The 16,814-nt window shown below is 41.3% G+C and overlaps 1 protein-coding gene across 1 annotated transcript in view; it reads left to right on the top strand.

Moving 5' to 3' along the window:
* The window catches only part of FBN1 (fibrillin 1), a 253,616-nt gene that overhangs the window by 211,948 nt on the left and 24,854 nt on the right, over nucleotides 1-16,814 (top strand). The window contains exons 51-60 of the mRNA XM_033851648.2: nucleotides 847-996; nucleotides 1,342-1,407; nucleotides 1,685-1,801; nucleotides 3,544-3,663; nucleotides 5,609-5,731; nucleotides 7,002-7,133; nucleotides 9,054-9,179; nucleotides 9,735-9,941; nucleotides 11,744-11,869; nucleotides 12,131-12,253. Coding sequence (XP_033707539.1) covers nucleotides 847-996; nucleotides 1,342-1,407; nucleotides 1,685-1,801; nucleotides 3,544-3,663; nucleotides 5,609-5,731; nucleotides 7,002-7,133; nucleotides 9,054-9,179; nucleotides 9,735-9,941; nucleotides 11,744-11,869; nucleotides 12,131-12,253 — 1,290 coding nt within the window. The remainder of the gene's footprint in view (nucleotides 1-846; nucleotides 997-1,341; nucleotides 1,408-1,684; nucleotides 1,802-3,543; nucleotides 3,664-5,608; nucleotides 5,732-7,001; nucleotides 7,134-9,053; nucleotides 9,180-9,734; nucleotides 9,942-11,743; nucleotides 11,870-12,130; nucleotides 12,254-16,814) is intronic.

Genomic DNA, 16,814 nt, shown 5'->3' with positions numbered 1-16,814 from the left:
AGAAATGGAAAAGTCAGTTACCAAAACTGTCAAGAAATTTCGGAGAATTCTGTAGGAACTAGATCCCAGCCCCGTGTTCCATGTTGGAGTTACCAAGAAATAACTGATATTAAAGAAATATATTCTTTGGAAGAACAATTATTCTCCTTCACATCCACCCATCTCCCCGTCCTCCTCTTTACCTTCCCTCTCTCTGTGGAGCTAAATAAGCTTCTGTGTGTGTGCAAGTGTGTACACACACGTGTGTCAAATCTGCAGAAAACCTCACATATATTTTGTAGACAGAAGCTGCGTGAGTAGCTGCTTCAGTGAAATACCATTGAGTTGTATTTTCGCCAGTCCACAAAATTGCCACATCTTTATTTGCTCTATGCCTGGAATCTGGGGTTTTATTTTGGCTCCAGGGCTTAGGGGACACAGAATAAACAGCATAGTGTGATATCACAGTGAGTGCTAGAGCTGGGAGGTCTACCTTAACTACCTTAACTTAGCGTGCTTGCTAAATGTTATACCATCTCAACGTCTCCGTCCTGAAGTCACTGATGACGTCAGCATTGAAATGTGGCAGTGTTGGTTTTTATTATTCACGTCAGGTTATTTTGGAACACTGGATAAAATGAGAAATAATAAGGTAAGAGCCACCAGATTTGTTCATCAGCTCTCACTGCAAAAGTTACTTACTACTTCAAAGATCTCAGCTCAGTTACTATTAGAATCACTTAAAAAGGGTGACTTTAGTCATGAGAAGAGATCACATTTAACAGGGTGGATTGTTTCTTACTCAGTAGTATACAGTGATGACTTAGTAGGAAAGCAACTGAGGGGCCTCTTGAATTTGTGCTGCAGATTTGCGAATGAGCTACTGTTACGCGAAGTTTGAAGGAGGCAAGTGTTCGTCACCCAAATCCAGAAATCACTCCAAACAGGAATGCTGCTGTGCCTTGAAGGGAGAAGGCTGGGGAGATCCCTGTGAGCTGTGCCCCACTGAACCCGATGGTATGTCTACTATCTGCATTTCTCTTTGGCCATTCGAGGTACAGGCTATAAGACTGTAGACCTTCAAAACGTAAGGCAGTTTAATTTTAAGTCCAACTAAAATGTTCACTAAAATGATTGTATCTCAGGAGCTAGGTAGTTATTTTCTTCTGAACTGTGTTATGACTCAAAGCTGCCCAAGTAGCAGGTACACCAGCTCTGGGAGCCTTGTTATCTTCCTCTGGTTTCTGGGCTTGGCTTGTTCATCATGTTCCAATGTGTGCAGCTTCCACACCATACTTGGGGAGGAGCCTGTAGTTAATTGCCTTTGGCCCACCTATTAACGAGAGTTCATCTCCACCACAGAGGCCTTCCGCCAGATCTGTCCCTATGGAAGTGGAATCATTGTGGGACCCGATGATTCAGCGGTTGGTGAGTGGCTTGTGCTGCATTCTCAGCATTTCTTAACATTTTCAACCAGCCTCTTCTTTGTCCTTTCTCTAGCTGTTATTTCTCCACATTTATCTTGGAAAATGAAGCTCTTTTTTTTTTTTTGGTCTTTTCATTTAGATACCAATTGTATTATGGTATTGCATGTTAATATTGTAATACTAGAGATTTCATCGATTAGGCACTGAAATGATCATAATTTACCTTTGTGTTTCCAAAAATACATTGTCATTCACTATATTTTCCTCCTCTGCTTAAGATATGGATGAGTGCAAAGAACCTGATGTCTGTAAACACGGGCAGTGCATCAATACCGATGGCTCCTATCGCTGCGAGTGTCCCTTTGGCTACATTCTGGAAGGGAATGAATGTGTGGGTGAGTAATAAAGCGGTTTCTGTTACTGGGATTTTACAAATCAGAAATTAAGCTATTCAGCATTCACACTAGGAAGAATAAGTACCAAGATGGGACAGAAATAAGTTGTAGACACTTGTTCACGTATCATTCATCTAGCAATAGTAGCTGAGTCCCCACCATGCACCAGGCACTGTGCTAGGTTCTATGGCTACAGTAGTGAACCAAGCCAACATGGTCCTTCCTTGCATGGACCCTACAGTCTGATGAGGACACGGAACACGTTTGAAGAGATAGTAGAAAGGACAGCATATATCACGAAAGCCTTTGTGACATTTAAAGGTAAAAAATTGTTAATGGTCATAATCTTATTCTCTTAGTATGTAAAACACAAAATTTACCCAGATTTTGTTACAGTTAGTACTATGAAAGGCTGTGTACCCAGTGTACATTCCTCTTGTTTTAACCCCCTTGTTAAAATGTCAAAGAATGGTTCCTACGGCTGATCTTTGACCTCTTTTATCTAAGAAATCCAAAGCCATTCAATGTAACCTAAATTAATAATGGCATAAATGCCGAGGGTTTGTCTGTGTCCATTAAAAGATGTTCTTTCCATATAGGGAATCAGGGTAGGAGGTTTTAACTGCCTTTCTAAGCCTCAGAATGTAATATCATGCAGATGGATTAAAATATTTCTAATTACCTTACAGCTCTAAAAACCAGTGATATTGTGATTTTTATGAACTTGAAAGAGATGTAATATTCTTGAGAGCGAAATGCAATTTCACAGCAGAACAAAAGCAAAGTTGTCAATGTTTTTTATTCAGTATCTTCAGTTAGTGCTACGATGAATGAATGTGAGAAATAAGCATCCTCACCCAGGGCCTCTCTGCCATACCCTCCTGCCCTCACTTGCTGATTTCAGAACCTAACATGAGACATAGTCCTTGATAATAACCCACCACTCTTCTGTGCTCTAGACAGCTGAGACAGCAATGTTATTTCTCTGAAATGTTCCTTTCCCAAAGGAAGGCCCTATCCCCCAAGAGCTGTGTCAGAATAAGAACACTCAGTATTCTAGGTGGATGGGTTAGGAGACATACATATTTTTTGGACTTCCTTGGTAAGATTTGTTCTCTCTCCACAGTTGTTTAGAGAGATCATACCCTAAACACATTTTTTCTAGCCTTTCTTCTGCCTAATGTAAACCATCTGGTTTCAACAAAATCAACAGAATCTGCTTGAATCTTGACTTTATCTTGTGTATTAATTTTGCTTAACCTCTGGTCTCTTATTTTGCGTATGTTTAGTCTTCTATTTTATATCTGGCAAAAATGCATCATGTTTAAGACTTCTTGGAGAATGATGTAATGTGAGGCCAAACTGGAGATGTATTTCTAGCTTTAAGTAAGCGAAAACTTTTGACTTGTGAGAGACGCCTTGTTTTAACCCTTTGAGTATCTATTCCCAGTAGGTGTACTTCATAATGCAGGAGGCTGGGGACACTCATGGTGAAGAGCACTGTAAGGGCTAAGAAGCCCAGGTACCATAACTGTCACTGCCACTGCCACTTAGCAAGTCAAATTTCACAGCTATAAATCTGTGGTAATAAGACACATGCACTCCTTTCTCAAGGACAGAATGAGAAAAAAACAAGATGTTAGAGATCAAAATATTCCGATAGAAAGAAAGGTATTCTCTGAGTCCAAGTCCATTTTTCTCCCAATGCATCATGTTTTGACTACACTTCTGATCACCTGCAGATACTGATGAGTGTTCGGTGGGCAATCCTTGCGGAAATGGAACCTGCAAGAATGTGATTGGAGGTTTTGAATGCACCTGTGAGGAGGGATTTGAGCCTGGTCCAATGATGACTTGTGAAGGTAAGCCTCTTAAACACAGAATAGTTGGTTACATGTTCTGATCACAGGGACAGTACTTGGTTGATTACAATTCTGAATATTAAATACCACTCAGGGTATATAAAATAAGGAAAATCTGGGCCTGGTGGGCCATGCTATCATTTCTTCTCTATGTGGCCTCCTATCTGCAGAGAGTATCTGAAAAAGATGTAAGTGGTTCATGGCACAAGTTATGCCGCATCTCATGCAGAGTTCTTGTTGGTGTCTCTACTACTAATATTTATTTTTTATTTTATTAAATTTATTTATTTTTGGCTGTGTTGGGTCTTCGTTGCTGCACACAGACTTTCCCTAGTTGCAGCGAGCGGGGGCTACTCTTTGTTGCGGTGCACAGGCTTCTCATTGCGGTTGCAGTGGCTTCTCTTTGTTGCCGAGCATGGGCTCTAAGCGTGCGGGCTTCAGTAGTTGTGGCACATGGGCTCAGGAGTTGTGGCTCGTAGGCTCAGTACTTATGGCTCATGGGCTCTAGAGCGCAGGCTCAGTAGCTGTGGTGCACAGGCTTAGTTGCTCCATGGCATGTGGGATCTTCCCGGACCAGGGCTCGAACCCGTGTCCCCTGTATTGGCAGGGGGAGTCTTAACCACTGTGCCACCAGGGAAGTCCTCTACTACTAATATTTAGATACAACACCTGCCTTGTCTACTACCCTCTTTCTTATTTTCCATTCCCCCCCTGCAACCATTTTTCTTTGTATCCCGTGCACCCTTTCTTTTTCTTTTCTACTCATAGAAACATCTACACACTGAGATAACCACCCATATCCTTTAACCGTCTGGGAGCAATCACAGCAAAAGAGGCTGTCCATACTCTCTAAGCAACTGTCAGTATGCCTGGTAGGATATAAGGAAAGAAAGAGGGATGTAAGGAAAGGGAGGGAGTGTCTAGAATAGTGGTTCTCAAAGGGTGGTCCCTGGATCAGCCACATCAGCATCACCTGGGAACCTGCTAGAAATGCAGATTTTCAGGCCTCGTCCCAGACCTCCTGAATCAGAAACTCTAAGAGTGGGGCCGAGCAGCCCTCCAGGTAATTCTGATGCACTCTCAAGTTGAGAACCACTGGTTTAATAAAAGAATGAAGGGGAGGAGACAGTAAAGTGGGTATTAAAGTGAGCTCTTCATTAGAAATATGACCCATCAATACTCATAGTCAAAGTTGTTGGTGAATTTTTAAATCATGATCTAGGGTCTCACTGATACTCTCAGTCAGGATCATGGCCCTTAGGGAGAAACATGATAATCAAGATGGTCTGTTTTAACCCTGCTTTTCCAAAACATATTCTGATGGTTCCAAACTATGCAATCTACAGAAACCACTTCTATTAATCTATCATGATTATTATTCCTAGCTATTTAAGGCTGTAACTTGGGCATCGGTGTGAAATTATTCAGAACACCATTTTCTTGGGCATAAGAATCACTGTTACTTCACAGGAGCCTCTCTTATTTGGGGAAGGGGAGGTGGTTAATGATATTGGATGGGTTGCTTCTTTTCTGACTGACAGCAGTTGACTTGGCAGTTGTTTTGGCTGAATGGGGTGAAACTGATCCCCACTCCATGTGACTTTAGGGAGAGGCAACTGGTCAACTTGAGACTTCAAAGCCAGGATTTCAGAAAAGCTCCCTATATGTAGGGTGACCTGTAATTTCTCTTCCACCTAAATAACAGTTAATAGTTATACCAGCACAATAGGCATAAACTGGGTTTGTACTGGAAGAAGCAAGGTGTATGATCACCCTACTTATACCAATTATAAAATAACCAGCTCAATTTTATAATTCTTTGAACATCAGAGACTTGGCCTATCCATGTTTAGGACAATGAAGCATTACCACTTTTGCTAAAAGTATATTCCTGTTTTTGGTTGGTGCCTATGATCCATTATTCTCTTACTACATTCTGCCACAGATATAAACGAGTGTGCCCAGAATCCTCTGCTCTGTGCTTTCCGATGTGTGAACACTTACGGCTCATATGAATGCAAATGTCCCACTGGATACGTTCTGAGAGAAGACAGAAGAATGTGCAGAGGTGAGACACTCATGTTCAAGGTCATCTAAGCCAGGGAGCCCTAACTTTGTCTTTAATGGGAGGTGTCCCTCCAAAGCTTCCAATTAGGAGAGGAAGGCTGGGAATTGGGGAGCACTGCTGTAGTCCATGGATAATATTGGGGTTGTCATTGCTACCTTTTCTCCTAAATTGTAGCTTAAGGCTGAGTCGAGGGCTGCACTACAGATCCTTTTTAGTTCACCATGCATTGCATGCCTGTGCCATGCCAGCCATTCTGCAAGGTGTGAAGATATAAAGGAGAAAAAGACATTTCCCCACATGCAAGAAGCTCAATATGAAGAGGCTGAGACAGATATAATCATATCCCAGTATGATAAATGAGAACACAAAAGAAGGAATATGAATATTAAAAAATAATCCCCATCACTAAGGGATATTATAGTCCAAGAATGGGGTAACACATGGAATCTACTTTAAACAGTGCTTACTGAATCCAAAGCACTGGACTAAGCTCTGTTATACAAAGATGGGTAAATCCTGGGGACCCTTGAAGAGCTCTGATTTGCTCCTCCCGAAGTCTTAAATGAGCAGATAATCTGTTCTCCTCAAATGTCTTAAGTAGATTTTTTCTTAAAGGTAGGAAAACCCCCTAAGTGAGAGCTCCATGTCACATGCAGGCTAAAGTCCAAATTTTTCAGCTCAGATGATATAACGGGGAAAGATAAAGAGAGGGAAATGCCATAGGACAGAAAGGAATGAATGAAGAAGAGCCACACTTCCAGAAAAAAAGGAAATGGAGGGAAGAACTGGTAGAGAAGAAGATATTTGTGGATGCTTGTCTTTTCCTCAAAGTATAAAAACCAAAACTTTCATTATTATATTTCACAATGATTCTAATATTTTGATATTAAGATATAACCTATTATATTGTTATAAGTATTGTATAATGGAAGCTTTGGTTTATTATTATATCCGTATGATAATGCTGTTATAATTATCATATTATGAAAGCCTTTTATAAGGCCTATTTAGTTCAATTTGTCAAAAAGAATTGGAAATCACACTTCCTGCCTTTGAAGAATTTATCAGAGAGAAATTTCTTCATTAAGTTCAGAGGGGGTTAGAAGACTCCTTCCCATCTTAAGAGACCACTTCCCAACAGTGCAAAAGGAAGTAGGTTAATGCTGAAATAGTGTCAATGAAAATTAGTTACTGAATACCATTTTGTGTTTAAAAGGCAGGAAATTCAGGCAGCTCCTTTTATGAATTTGTGGTTGTACATTCTTTCCAGACGAGGATGAGTGTGAAGAGGGTAAACATGATTGTACTGAAAAACAGATGGAATGCAAGAACCTCATTGGCACATACATCTGCATCTGTGGACCTGGGTATCAGCGAAGACCCGATGGAGAAGGCTGCGTAGGTAAGGGCATCCCCACCAGAGGAGCTTTGAATGAGTGGGAAATGACAAAGGACAGAAGAGACGTGGGCTCTGAGTCTTTGTGGACACTGTGTTCTTCTTGCCTCTCTTACCTCATCTCATGACTTCCTGTAGAGGTCCCCTTGCCTCTCGATTATCTATGAATTCCACCAGCAACATCATTCTCTTCCTCTGAGCTGGCCTTTGCCTGCTTTCTAGGCCCATTTTGCTGCCAGGATTAGAAGACCAGGTATTTCCTCTAGCCCCTTCCTTTGCTGTTTTTATACTCCTTTGTTGTTTTGGGGTCAGTTCTTTCCACCACATTGGAATACCTCTCTGTTGACTTAACTTTCTACCACCACCCTGACATTGAGTCCAGATGCCTGGTCCCTGGGGCCCGGGAGCATCACTAGACCATGGGGATCTACATCCAGAGACACTGCTCTTGTCTAGATTGAGGCCCAGGCGCTGGTATTTTTTAAAGCTCCCCGGGTGATTCTAATGTGGCTTCAGCCTTGAAACCCATAGTAGACCAGGGATTGGCAAACCACAGCTCTAGGGCCGAATTCAGCCTGGCAGGCCGCCAGCTGTCTTTGTAAATAGACTCCTATTGGAACCCAGCTGTAACCATTCATTATTTTCCATGGCTGTCTTCATGCCACAACAGCAGAGCAGAGTGCAGCAGTTGCAACAAGAGGTCACATGGCCTGCAAAGCCTAAACTGTTGACTGTATATTATACGGTAATACTATAACATTCCTGTTACTTACAGAAAAAGTTTCCTGACCTCTGCTTTAGTCAGTAACTATAGGAAAAAAATACTAGAAAATTCCCACATGTATCCTTTTCCTTTTTAATATTCAGTCACATCAGGAAAGTATATTTTATGTTGGTCAAGAAGCTTAAGAACCTCATTGTCCTCTTACTCTGTAAGATACAGAATTAAACGGAAGTTGAAGAGCAGACTTCCAAAGCACAGAAAAAGTGTGGATTTATGATCAGACACTGGATCTTCTGGGATCAGTGATTTTCAGCCTCAGGTGCACACTGGAATCACTCGGAGAGCTCAGGTCCCACCTCAGATATTCTGATTTAATTGGTATCAGGGTGGCCTTGGCATTGGGAATTTTGAGCTGTTTTAACGCTGTTCTGAATGTCACCTTCCAAGCCTCTGCCTCTCCTAAGGAGATCTCTGCCTCAGGGGCTTGAAACTATTCTCAGTTGGAAGCGCCTAGGCAAATCACTTTACGGTCTTTCTAAACAATCATAAGACTCTCCAGCTAGTTTAAGGCTTTTTTTAAACCTGGGAGACTGAATTTTGATTCCTTAATATTATTGAAGTATTATAATAAGCATAATCTACATTGAATCAGAAGATTAGTATAGATAAACTCCCTCAGGTCAAAACTGACCATCACAGACCTTATTCTAGTGAAGTACTGTAATATTTCTTTTAACAGATTGATCTTAAGGTTCTTTTTCCTTCATTTAAAATAATCTTTTCAGAATCCTCTACATGTACAGATAAGAGAAGTTTTAAATTTTATTAAGTGAAAAATGTAAATGTACCTAAAATGCTATCATCTGTTTAAGTATATAAAAATGCTATCAATTACGTTTTTAAAAGGGTGGAGGTACATGCATGAATGGTTGTATTTGTTTGTATGGGCATAATTCATCTCTAGAAGGATACTTTAGAAACTGGCAGTAGCACTGGTTGCTTCCCAGGAGGGGAGTTTGGTGGCTGGGGAAAGGGGAGGGAGGGGCACATTTGCTGAATATTCTTTTGTACCTTTTGGATTTGGAACAATGTGAATAGGTTACCTATTCACAAACTGAATTTTTAAAAGAAAAAGAATCCATCTTTGTACAAAGCAGACAGATGACTCCTCTTGTTTTTGGCCCTTCAATTAAACCACACAGATGAGAATGAATGTCAGACCAAGCCTGGGATCTGTGAGAACGGGCGCTGCCTCAACACCAGGGGGAGCTATACCTGCGAGTGCAATGATGGCTTCACAGCCAGCCCCACCCAGGATGAGTGCCTTGGTGAGTACAGATGACAGGATGCTTTTGTAACCCCCCACTGGGACACTTGAAACCAGATCTCTTATTTGAAATGATAGAAACTGTTAAAAATGTTCATATTTTGGAGATGACTCAATGACCGTGATTGTCCACTGGGTTTAGCACCACCCTGCCGCTAACTTCTTCCTTTGCCAGTTGTATCACTGAATCACTTGCTTGGAATTTCTTTCTCAGCTCCCTTTTTAAGCCCTTGATGCTCAGGATCAGTTTCCAAGTGTTTCTCTGCCCCTCTCTAGAGAATGACTATTCCCCCATATTTCTGGGAGCAGATAGAGTGGTAATCTTGTTGAGGCCAAGGCCTTTCTGCCCACTTACTGAATTTCTTGTCTTTCTTCTTTTCCCCAGATGTCATCCTTTCTCTCTTACTGCCGCTTCCAGCTTTCCCTTCTTGCTCCTTCTCACCCAGGGTAAAGTGTTAACATCCTTCTTGGGTTTTATATCTGACCAAATTCTGAATACCTTGTTATGCTCCTAAAATTCCCCCCAATTCTCTTTGCAATATCATGTCCCATCCAGACAACCGGGAAGGGTACTGCTTCACAGAGGTGCTCCAAAACATGTGTCAGATCGGCTCAAGCAACAGGAACCCAGTCACCAAGTCTGAATGCTGCTGCGACGGAGGGAGAGGCTGGGGTCCCCACTGTGAGATCTGCCCTTTCCAGGGCACTGTGGCTTTCAAAAAACTCTGCCCCCATGGCCGAGGGTTTATGACCAACGGAGCAGGTACTTTATTTTGTTCTGATGTTTGACCAACAGAGCAGGTACTTCATTTATGGTCCGAAAATACTTTCAGGGAATTTGTTTCATGAAGAACAGATGAGAATACAGAATCTATAATATGGGCCTAGGCTGAGTTGCATAGTATAAGTTGACAAAAAGAGGCTTCATTATGGTATTTATTTTAGATATTCAAGTTCATGCTGCCGAAGTGTCCTTGGTCTGATTAAATTGTGTGTGCTTGAGTCCCTGCCTCTGCATTACAAGTCCTCAACTTTTCAAGCCGAAGTTTGTTATAAGTCAGTTACTGGTTACTCAGAATATAATTTTTTAGATAAACTTTGGAATCAATGATCACTAAACTCGTCCGCCAATGTGTATTTTATCTCATAAAATTGGCTGACATATACTGCATGAAAGAAGTATAAACAACGCTGATACACAGTCAGCCTTCCATATCTGTAGGTTCCACATCCGTAGATCCAACCAACCCTAGATTGATATCGATTCGAGGCTGATTGAACCTACAGTGCCAACTATACTATGCCATTTTATACAAGGGACTTGAGCGTCCTTGGATTTTGGTATCAGTGAGGGGGTCCTGGAACCAATGCCCTGGATATGGAGGGGCGATTGTATTGGCAATTAAGACAATTGCCTCTGGGAAACTGCAAGTTGCTTGAACTTGCGAGGGACGAGGAGGAGGCTGTTGAGGTGTCTGAGGCAACTCTGAAAAAAATTTTCAGGATTATGTTTATCAACTGAAATTGTTTTTAGTCTCGTGAAAGAGAAAGGAGAAAGACTTTTTGAGCTCCTTGGGAGGAAATTAGAAGTGAGAGGAGAAGAGATTAAAGAGGATTTGTGTTCATGTTAGAAAGATGTGGCTAACGTGGAATAACAGAACTGGATGTCGTAAAAGACAGAATAGATAAGATGGAATGACCAAAAGCAGTTTATGATTCTTTGGAGGATATGAAAATGAGATGGTGGAAAGACTTTTCTTGAGACCAATGCGGGTATGCTAAATTGCATTTCAGAGTAAACTTGAAAAAATCAGGAAAAATAAGAGCTGTTGATAGAAAATGGTTACTTGGCAATCAAAGGCTAAGAACTCCCTTGGTATTGGCATCCCGCCAAGCAGTAAGGAAATAGATGGGTCAAGATATGGGGGACAGTGTCTTTAATGTCCAATAGTACATACTGACCAAATCTTTCTCCCTGTGGTGGAGCTGTGACTAAGGGTCTCTCTTCCCTAGCAGGCTGCAAAAACTCATCCCAGTGATCCACTGATGCCTCCCTCAACCAAAGGAGGGAAGTTTGGTCCCACTTCCCCAGTAGTGTGCAATCTGTTATTTTTCAGGATTAACTTTAAACACAACAGAAAGAATAGAAAGAAAACTTTCCTTATTTTGGACATACACTATTAGAAGAAAATGGGATTTCCTTACCAAAAGGATCTTCTGCTGTGATTCATTTATGAGATGTCTGGAGGAGGCAAGCTTGATGGCATGAGATGGAGCAAGGAGTTAAATATGTCTAGATGTTGTTCTCTGGACCCAATGGAGAAAAACAATATATAGAAGAGCAATTATTAAGTTTTCCCCTATAGTCTAATAAAGTTATTCATTTCCCTTTCAATACAGTTACCATTACATATGAAACGTATGCTGTTATCTCTTTGGTTTAATTCCTTAGGTCCATAATATAGTCACACAGTTTTAGTATTTATCGTGAAGTGACCCCTATGTATGAATGTTGTCCATTTTACAATGTCTTTCTCATTTTACTTTCTACTCATTAAATTATAGATATTGATGAGTGCAAGGTTATTCATGATGTTTGCCGGAATGGGGAATGCATCAATGACAGAGGATCATATCACTGCATTTGTAAAACTGGCTATACTCCAGATATAACCGGAACTGCCTGCGTAGGTAAGTGCTCTATTTCTGATGCTCAGGTTTACTCCCAGGTGGAAATTGTACATTATGGTGAAAAAAAAAAAAAACCACCTTCAAACTAAAAATCTAAAAAGCCTGTGTAATTTCTTAAGGAAATGTAAGACAGTGATCAAAGACTACACAGAATTTACTTTTTCCTTCCTCAAAACTAGGATTCTTTGTTAGATGCTGTGGGTATTGAGCATTTAGGCATCTTTTTAGATGGGCGGTCACATTGTATCTCTTTGATCGTAGATCTGAATGAGTGCAACCAGGCCCCCAAACCCTGCAATTTTATCTGCAAGAACACAGAAGGGAGTTACCAGTGTTCATGCCCGAAAGGCTACATTCTGCAGGAGGATGGAAGGAGCTGCAAAGGTAAAGTAGAATTTGCCTCCACCCACTCATCTGTCTCCTGGGCACATGGTCGCATTCCTTGTGCCTTTGAGGGATCCAAAGCTGAAAGACCCTCTCTGCAGGCAAGAAGTGCTTCCCTGGGGTAAGTGCCTCCCTGTGACCCACCTCCTATTCTAGTTGGAGGGAGGCTGAGGCCAAGGGAGATTGCAGAGGACCAGTGGCAGCAGCCATCCTCACTGCCTGCCCCATGGGCATCCATGGGGGATGTCCATGAGCATCTCAGACAGCAGGGCCAGCTCTCCAAGGCTCAAGTGAATCAGATACCTGATCACATTAATGCAATAAATAGAAAACAGAAAGGATGTAATCAGTCTATTCAGTAACTATATAGCCCAGTATGGTCCTGCCTACCTCAGGTTAATCAGTGCCATGATCCTAGAGAACACTGTGCCTAATTAAGTAAACACTTTGTCTAGGTTTTTGTTCTGCAAAATAGGGCCATTCCTGACCCCCAGCAGCTTATTTGAGACACAGTTATTACAAAGAATTAAGATACATCAAAACTCTCTGCAGAAATTCCTGATCAACGAGAAGTTACCCTTTGCAAAATTATATTGGTATAAATTTGTTCTTGTAATAATAAGAACTTCACATATTGAGTGAACAGCACAACTGAGTCAGACTCAAGGATAATTTGAAGAAGGAAAGGTAGGCCAGATGGCAGAATAAGAGTTCGTGTGTTCTGCCATGAAGACTGGGGGGAGGAAAAGGGAAGTAAAGGAAGTTAAAGGGTAGGATGGAGTGGAAGAGGAGAGCAAACAAGTAGAGCCAGCAACCCTTTTCCTCTGTCTGCTGAAAGGGGGAGAGTTAAGAGGCAGGTAATACAGGATAACATATGGACAATGCTTGAAATTTTCCTGTGCAGCACAAGTCCTATACAATCCTGCAGTATGGGTAGAGGAAGTTGAGAGCTACTCAAAAATTCTGCCTTAAAACATAGAACTTATTCTACATCTGTGGATCACAGTGAGTTCTGGGCAGCGTGAGGCTACAGCTCACAGCCACAAACTTATTTGTGTAAATGAAAAACCAACTTCAGGGGAAAAATGTCTCTCAGTGTGTATACTAACTGTACGAATCAAAACAAATTTACAGCATCTTTCTAACTTGTGGGGGCAGAAAATCCTAAAAATTTCTAGCAATTAAGAGATGGAAAATGAAAATAAATTAAATGTATAGTAGTAGTTATGTTCTTTTGCAATGTATTAATATGAAAAACATCTGTAATACTCTAAATTTTAGGAATACAAAAAAGTTTTACAGATCTACTTACAATATAAGACTCTTTCTCCTATTTTTCTCATAAGGTCTAAATTCTTCTACATACTTGGCATATATGACCAAATATCAAAATGAGTGGTGCAGATACATGTATTATTGAAACAGAGGAAAGAGGCTAGAAGGATGACCCCAGGGGAAATGAAGGACCAGCACTTACCCCATGAGAGATGGGTAGGAACCCAGTAAGAGGAAAGAAGGGGATTCTTGGATGTGAAAACAGCAAGTGTTGCTGTTCTTAATGGTGTAGTTAAAGATAGTATTGTAAGGTTGGAGGCAGAGACAAGATGGTGGGTTAGAAGGATGTGACCTCACCTCTTACGAAAACACCAAAATCACAACTGCCTGCTGAACAACTATTCACAAAAAAACCCCACTGGAACCTACCAAAAAATATACAGTAAGTCCCCTACATATGAATGATTTCCATTCCGAGAGTGCGTTCGTAAGTCTGATTTGTCCGTAAGTCCAACAAAGTTAGCCTAGGTACACAACTAACACAATCAGCTATAGAGTACTGTACTGTAATAGTTTTATAATACTTTGCACACAAATAATACACAAGAAAACAAACACAAAAAATAAAACATTTTTAATCCTACAGTATAGAACCTTGAAAAGTACAGTAGTACCAGCTACACCAGTGCTGTTTTTACACTTGCTTCCAGACATCCTGGTCTTGAAATAAAGATACTGTACAGTACTGTATTCTATACAGTACTGTACAGTAAAGTACACAAAAGCACAACCACTTGTAGGGGATGCACACACGACAATGTACACCAGACACATGAACTAACTTACATGATTGATTGGACATGTGAATGCACGTTTGCATCTTTGAAAGTTCGCAACTTGAAGGTTCATATGTAGGGGACTTAGAAGCCAGAATGAGGTGGTAGGAGGAGCGCAATCGCAATGAAATCAAATCACACACACACTGGGTAGGTGACTCACAAGCTGGAAAATAATTATACCACAGAAGTTCTCCCACAGGAGGGAAAGTTCTGAGCCTGACACTGGCTCCCCAGCCTGGGGGTCTGGCAACGCAAAGAGGATCCCCAGAGAAACTGGCTTTGAAGGCCAGTGGGGTTTGACTGCGGGAATTCTACAGGACTGGGGAAAACAGAAAATCTGCTCTTGGAGGTGCACACAAGATCTCATGCGCACCAGGACCCAGGGGAAAAAGCAGTGACCTCATAAGAACCTGGGCCAGACCTACCTACTGGTAACTGGAGGGGTCTCCTGCAGAGGTAGGGGTGACTGTGGTTCACAGTGGGGACAAACACTGGAGGTGGTGGTTCTGAAGAGTACTGATTGGCATGAGCCCTCCTGGACACTGCCTTTATCTCACCAAGACCTGGCCCCACCCAACAGCCTTGTAGGCTCCAGTGCTGGGACACCTCAGGCCAAACAACCAACAGGGCAGAAACACAGCCCCAGCCATCAACAGACAGGCTGCATAAAGTCTTCCTGAGTAACTGCCCACTAAACACACCCCCTGACACAGCACTGCCCACCAGAGGGATAAGACACACCTCCACCCACCAGTGGGCAGGAACCAGTCCCTCCCATCAGGAAGTCTGCACAAGCCTCTTAGGTCTCATCCACCAGGGGGCAGACAGCAGAAGAAGAACTATGAGCCTGCAGAATGGAAACCACAATCAATCACAAAAAGTTAGACAAAATGAGACAGCAGAGGAATATGTCCCAGATGAAGGAACAAGATAAAATCCCAGAAGAACTAAATGAAGTGGAGATAGGCAATTACTCTGAAAACGAATTCAGCGTAATGATAGTAAAGATGATCTAAGATCTTGGAAAGAGTGGAGGCATATATTGTGAAGATACAAGAAATGTCTAACAAAGACCTGGAAGAACTAAAGAACAAGCAGAGATGAACAATACAATAACTGAAATAAAAAATACACTAGAAGGGATCAATAGCAGAATAAGTGAGGCAGAAGAACGGATGAGTGAGCTGGAAGACAGAATGGTGGAAATCACTGCCATGGAACACAATAAAGAAAAAAAGAATGAAAAGAAATGAAGACAGTCTAAGAGACCTCTGGGACAACATTAAATGCACCAACATTTGCATTATAGGGGTCCTAGAAGGATAAAAGAGAGAGAAAGGACCTGAGAAAATATTTGAGGAGATAAATAGCTGAAAACCTCCCTAACATGGGAAAGGAAACAGTCACCCAAGTCCAGGAAACACAGAGAGTCCCAGGCAGGATAAACCCAAGGAGGAACACACCGAGACACATAGTAATCAAACTGACAAAAATTAAACACACAAAAAAAATATTAAAAGCAAGAAGAGAAAAGAAACAACATACAAGGAAACTCTCAGCTAATTTCTCAGCAGAAACTCTGCAGGCCAGAAGGGAGTGGCACAATATATTTAAAGTGATGAAAGGGAAAAACCTACAACTAAGAACACTCTGCCCAGCAAGGCTGTCATTCATATTCAGAGAAATCAGAAGCTTTACAGACAAGCAAAAGTTAAGAGAATTCAGCACAACCAAACCAGCTTTGCAAAAAATGCAAAAGGAACTTCTCTAGGCTGAAAAGAAAAGGCCACAACTAGAAACAAGAAAATTATGAATGGAAAAGCTCACTGGTAAAGGCAAACATACAGTAAAGGTAGGAAATCACCTACCCCCAAAGAGGATATCAAAACGAGCAATGGTGAGAAGAGGAGAGTACAAATGCAGGATATTGGAAATGCTTTTGAAATTAAAAGACCAGCAACTTAAAACAATCTTGTTTGTATACAGACTGCTATATGAAAACCTCATGGCAACCGCAAACTGAAAATCTGCAATAGATACACACACAAAAAAGAAAGAGGAATCCAAGAGAACAAAAGAGGAAGGGAAGACAAAAGACCCTCAAAAACAAAGCCAAAACAATTTTTAAAACAGCAGTAAGAACATACATATCGATAATTACCTTAAGTGTAAATGGATTAAATTCTCCAACTGGTAAACTGGCTGAATGCATAGAAAAACAAGACCCGTATATATGCTGTCCACAAGACACCCACTTCATATCTAGGGACACAGACAGACTGAAAATGAGGGGTTGGAAAAGGTATTCCATGCAAATGGAAATCAAAAGAAAGCTGGTAGTAATACTCATTTCAGACAAGATACACTTTAAACACTGTTACAAGAGACAAAGACAAAGGAGGACACTACATAATGATCAAGGGATCAATCAAAGAAGATACAACAGT

Source organism: Tursiops truncatus, chromosome 2 (genome assembly GCF_011762595.2).
Source record: "Tursiops truncatus isolate mTurTru1 chromosome 2, mTurTru1.mat.Y, whole genome shotgun sequence".
In the NCBI taxonomy this organism is placed as follows: Eukaryota; Metazoa; Chordata; class Mammalia; order Artiodactyla; family Delphinidae; genus Tursiops; species Tursiops truncatus.
This window is presented reverse-complemented; position numbering and strand designations above follow the sequence as displayed.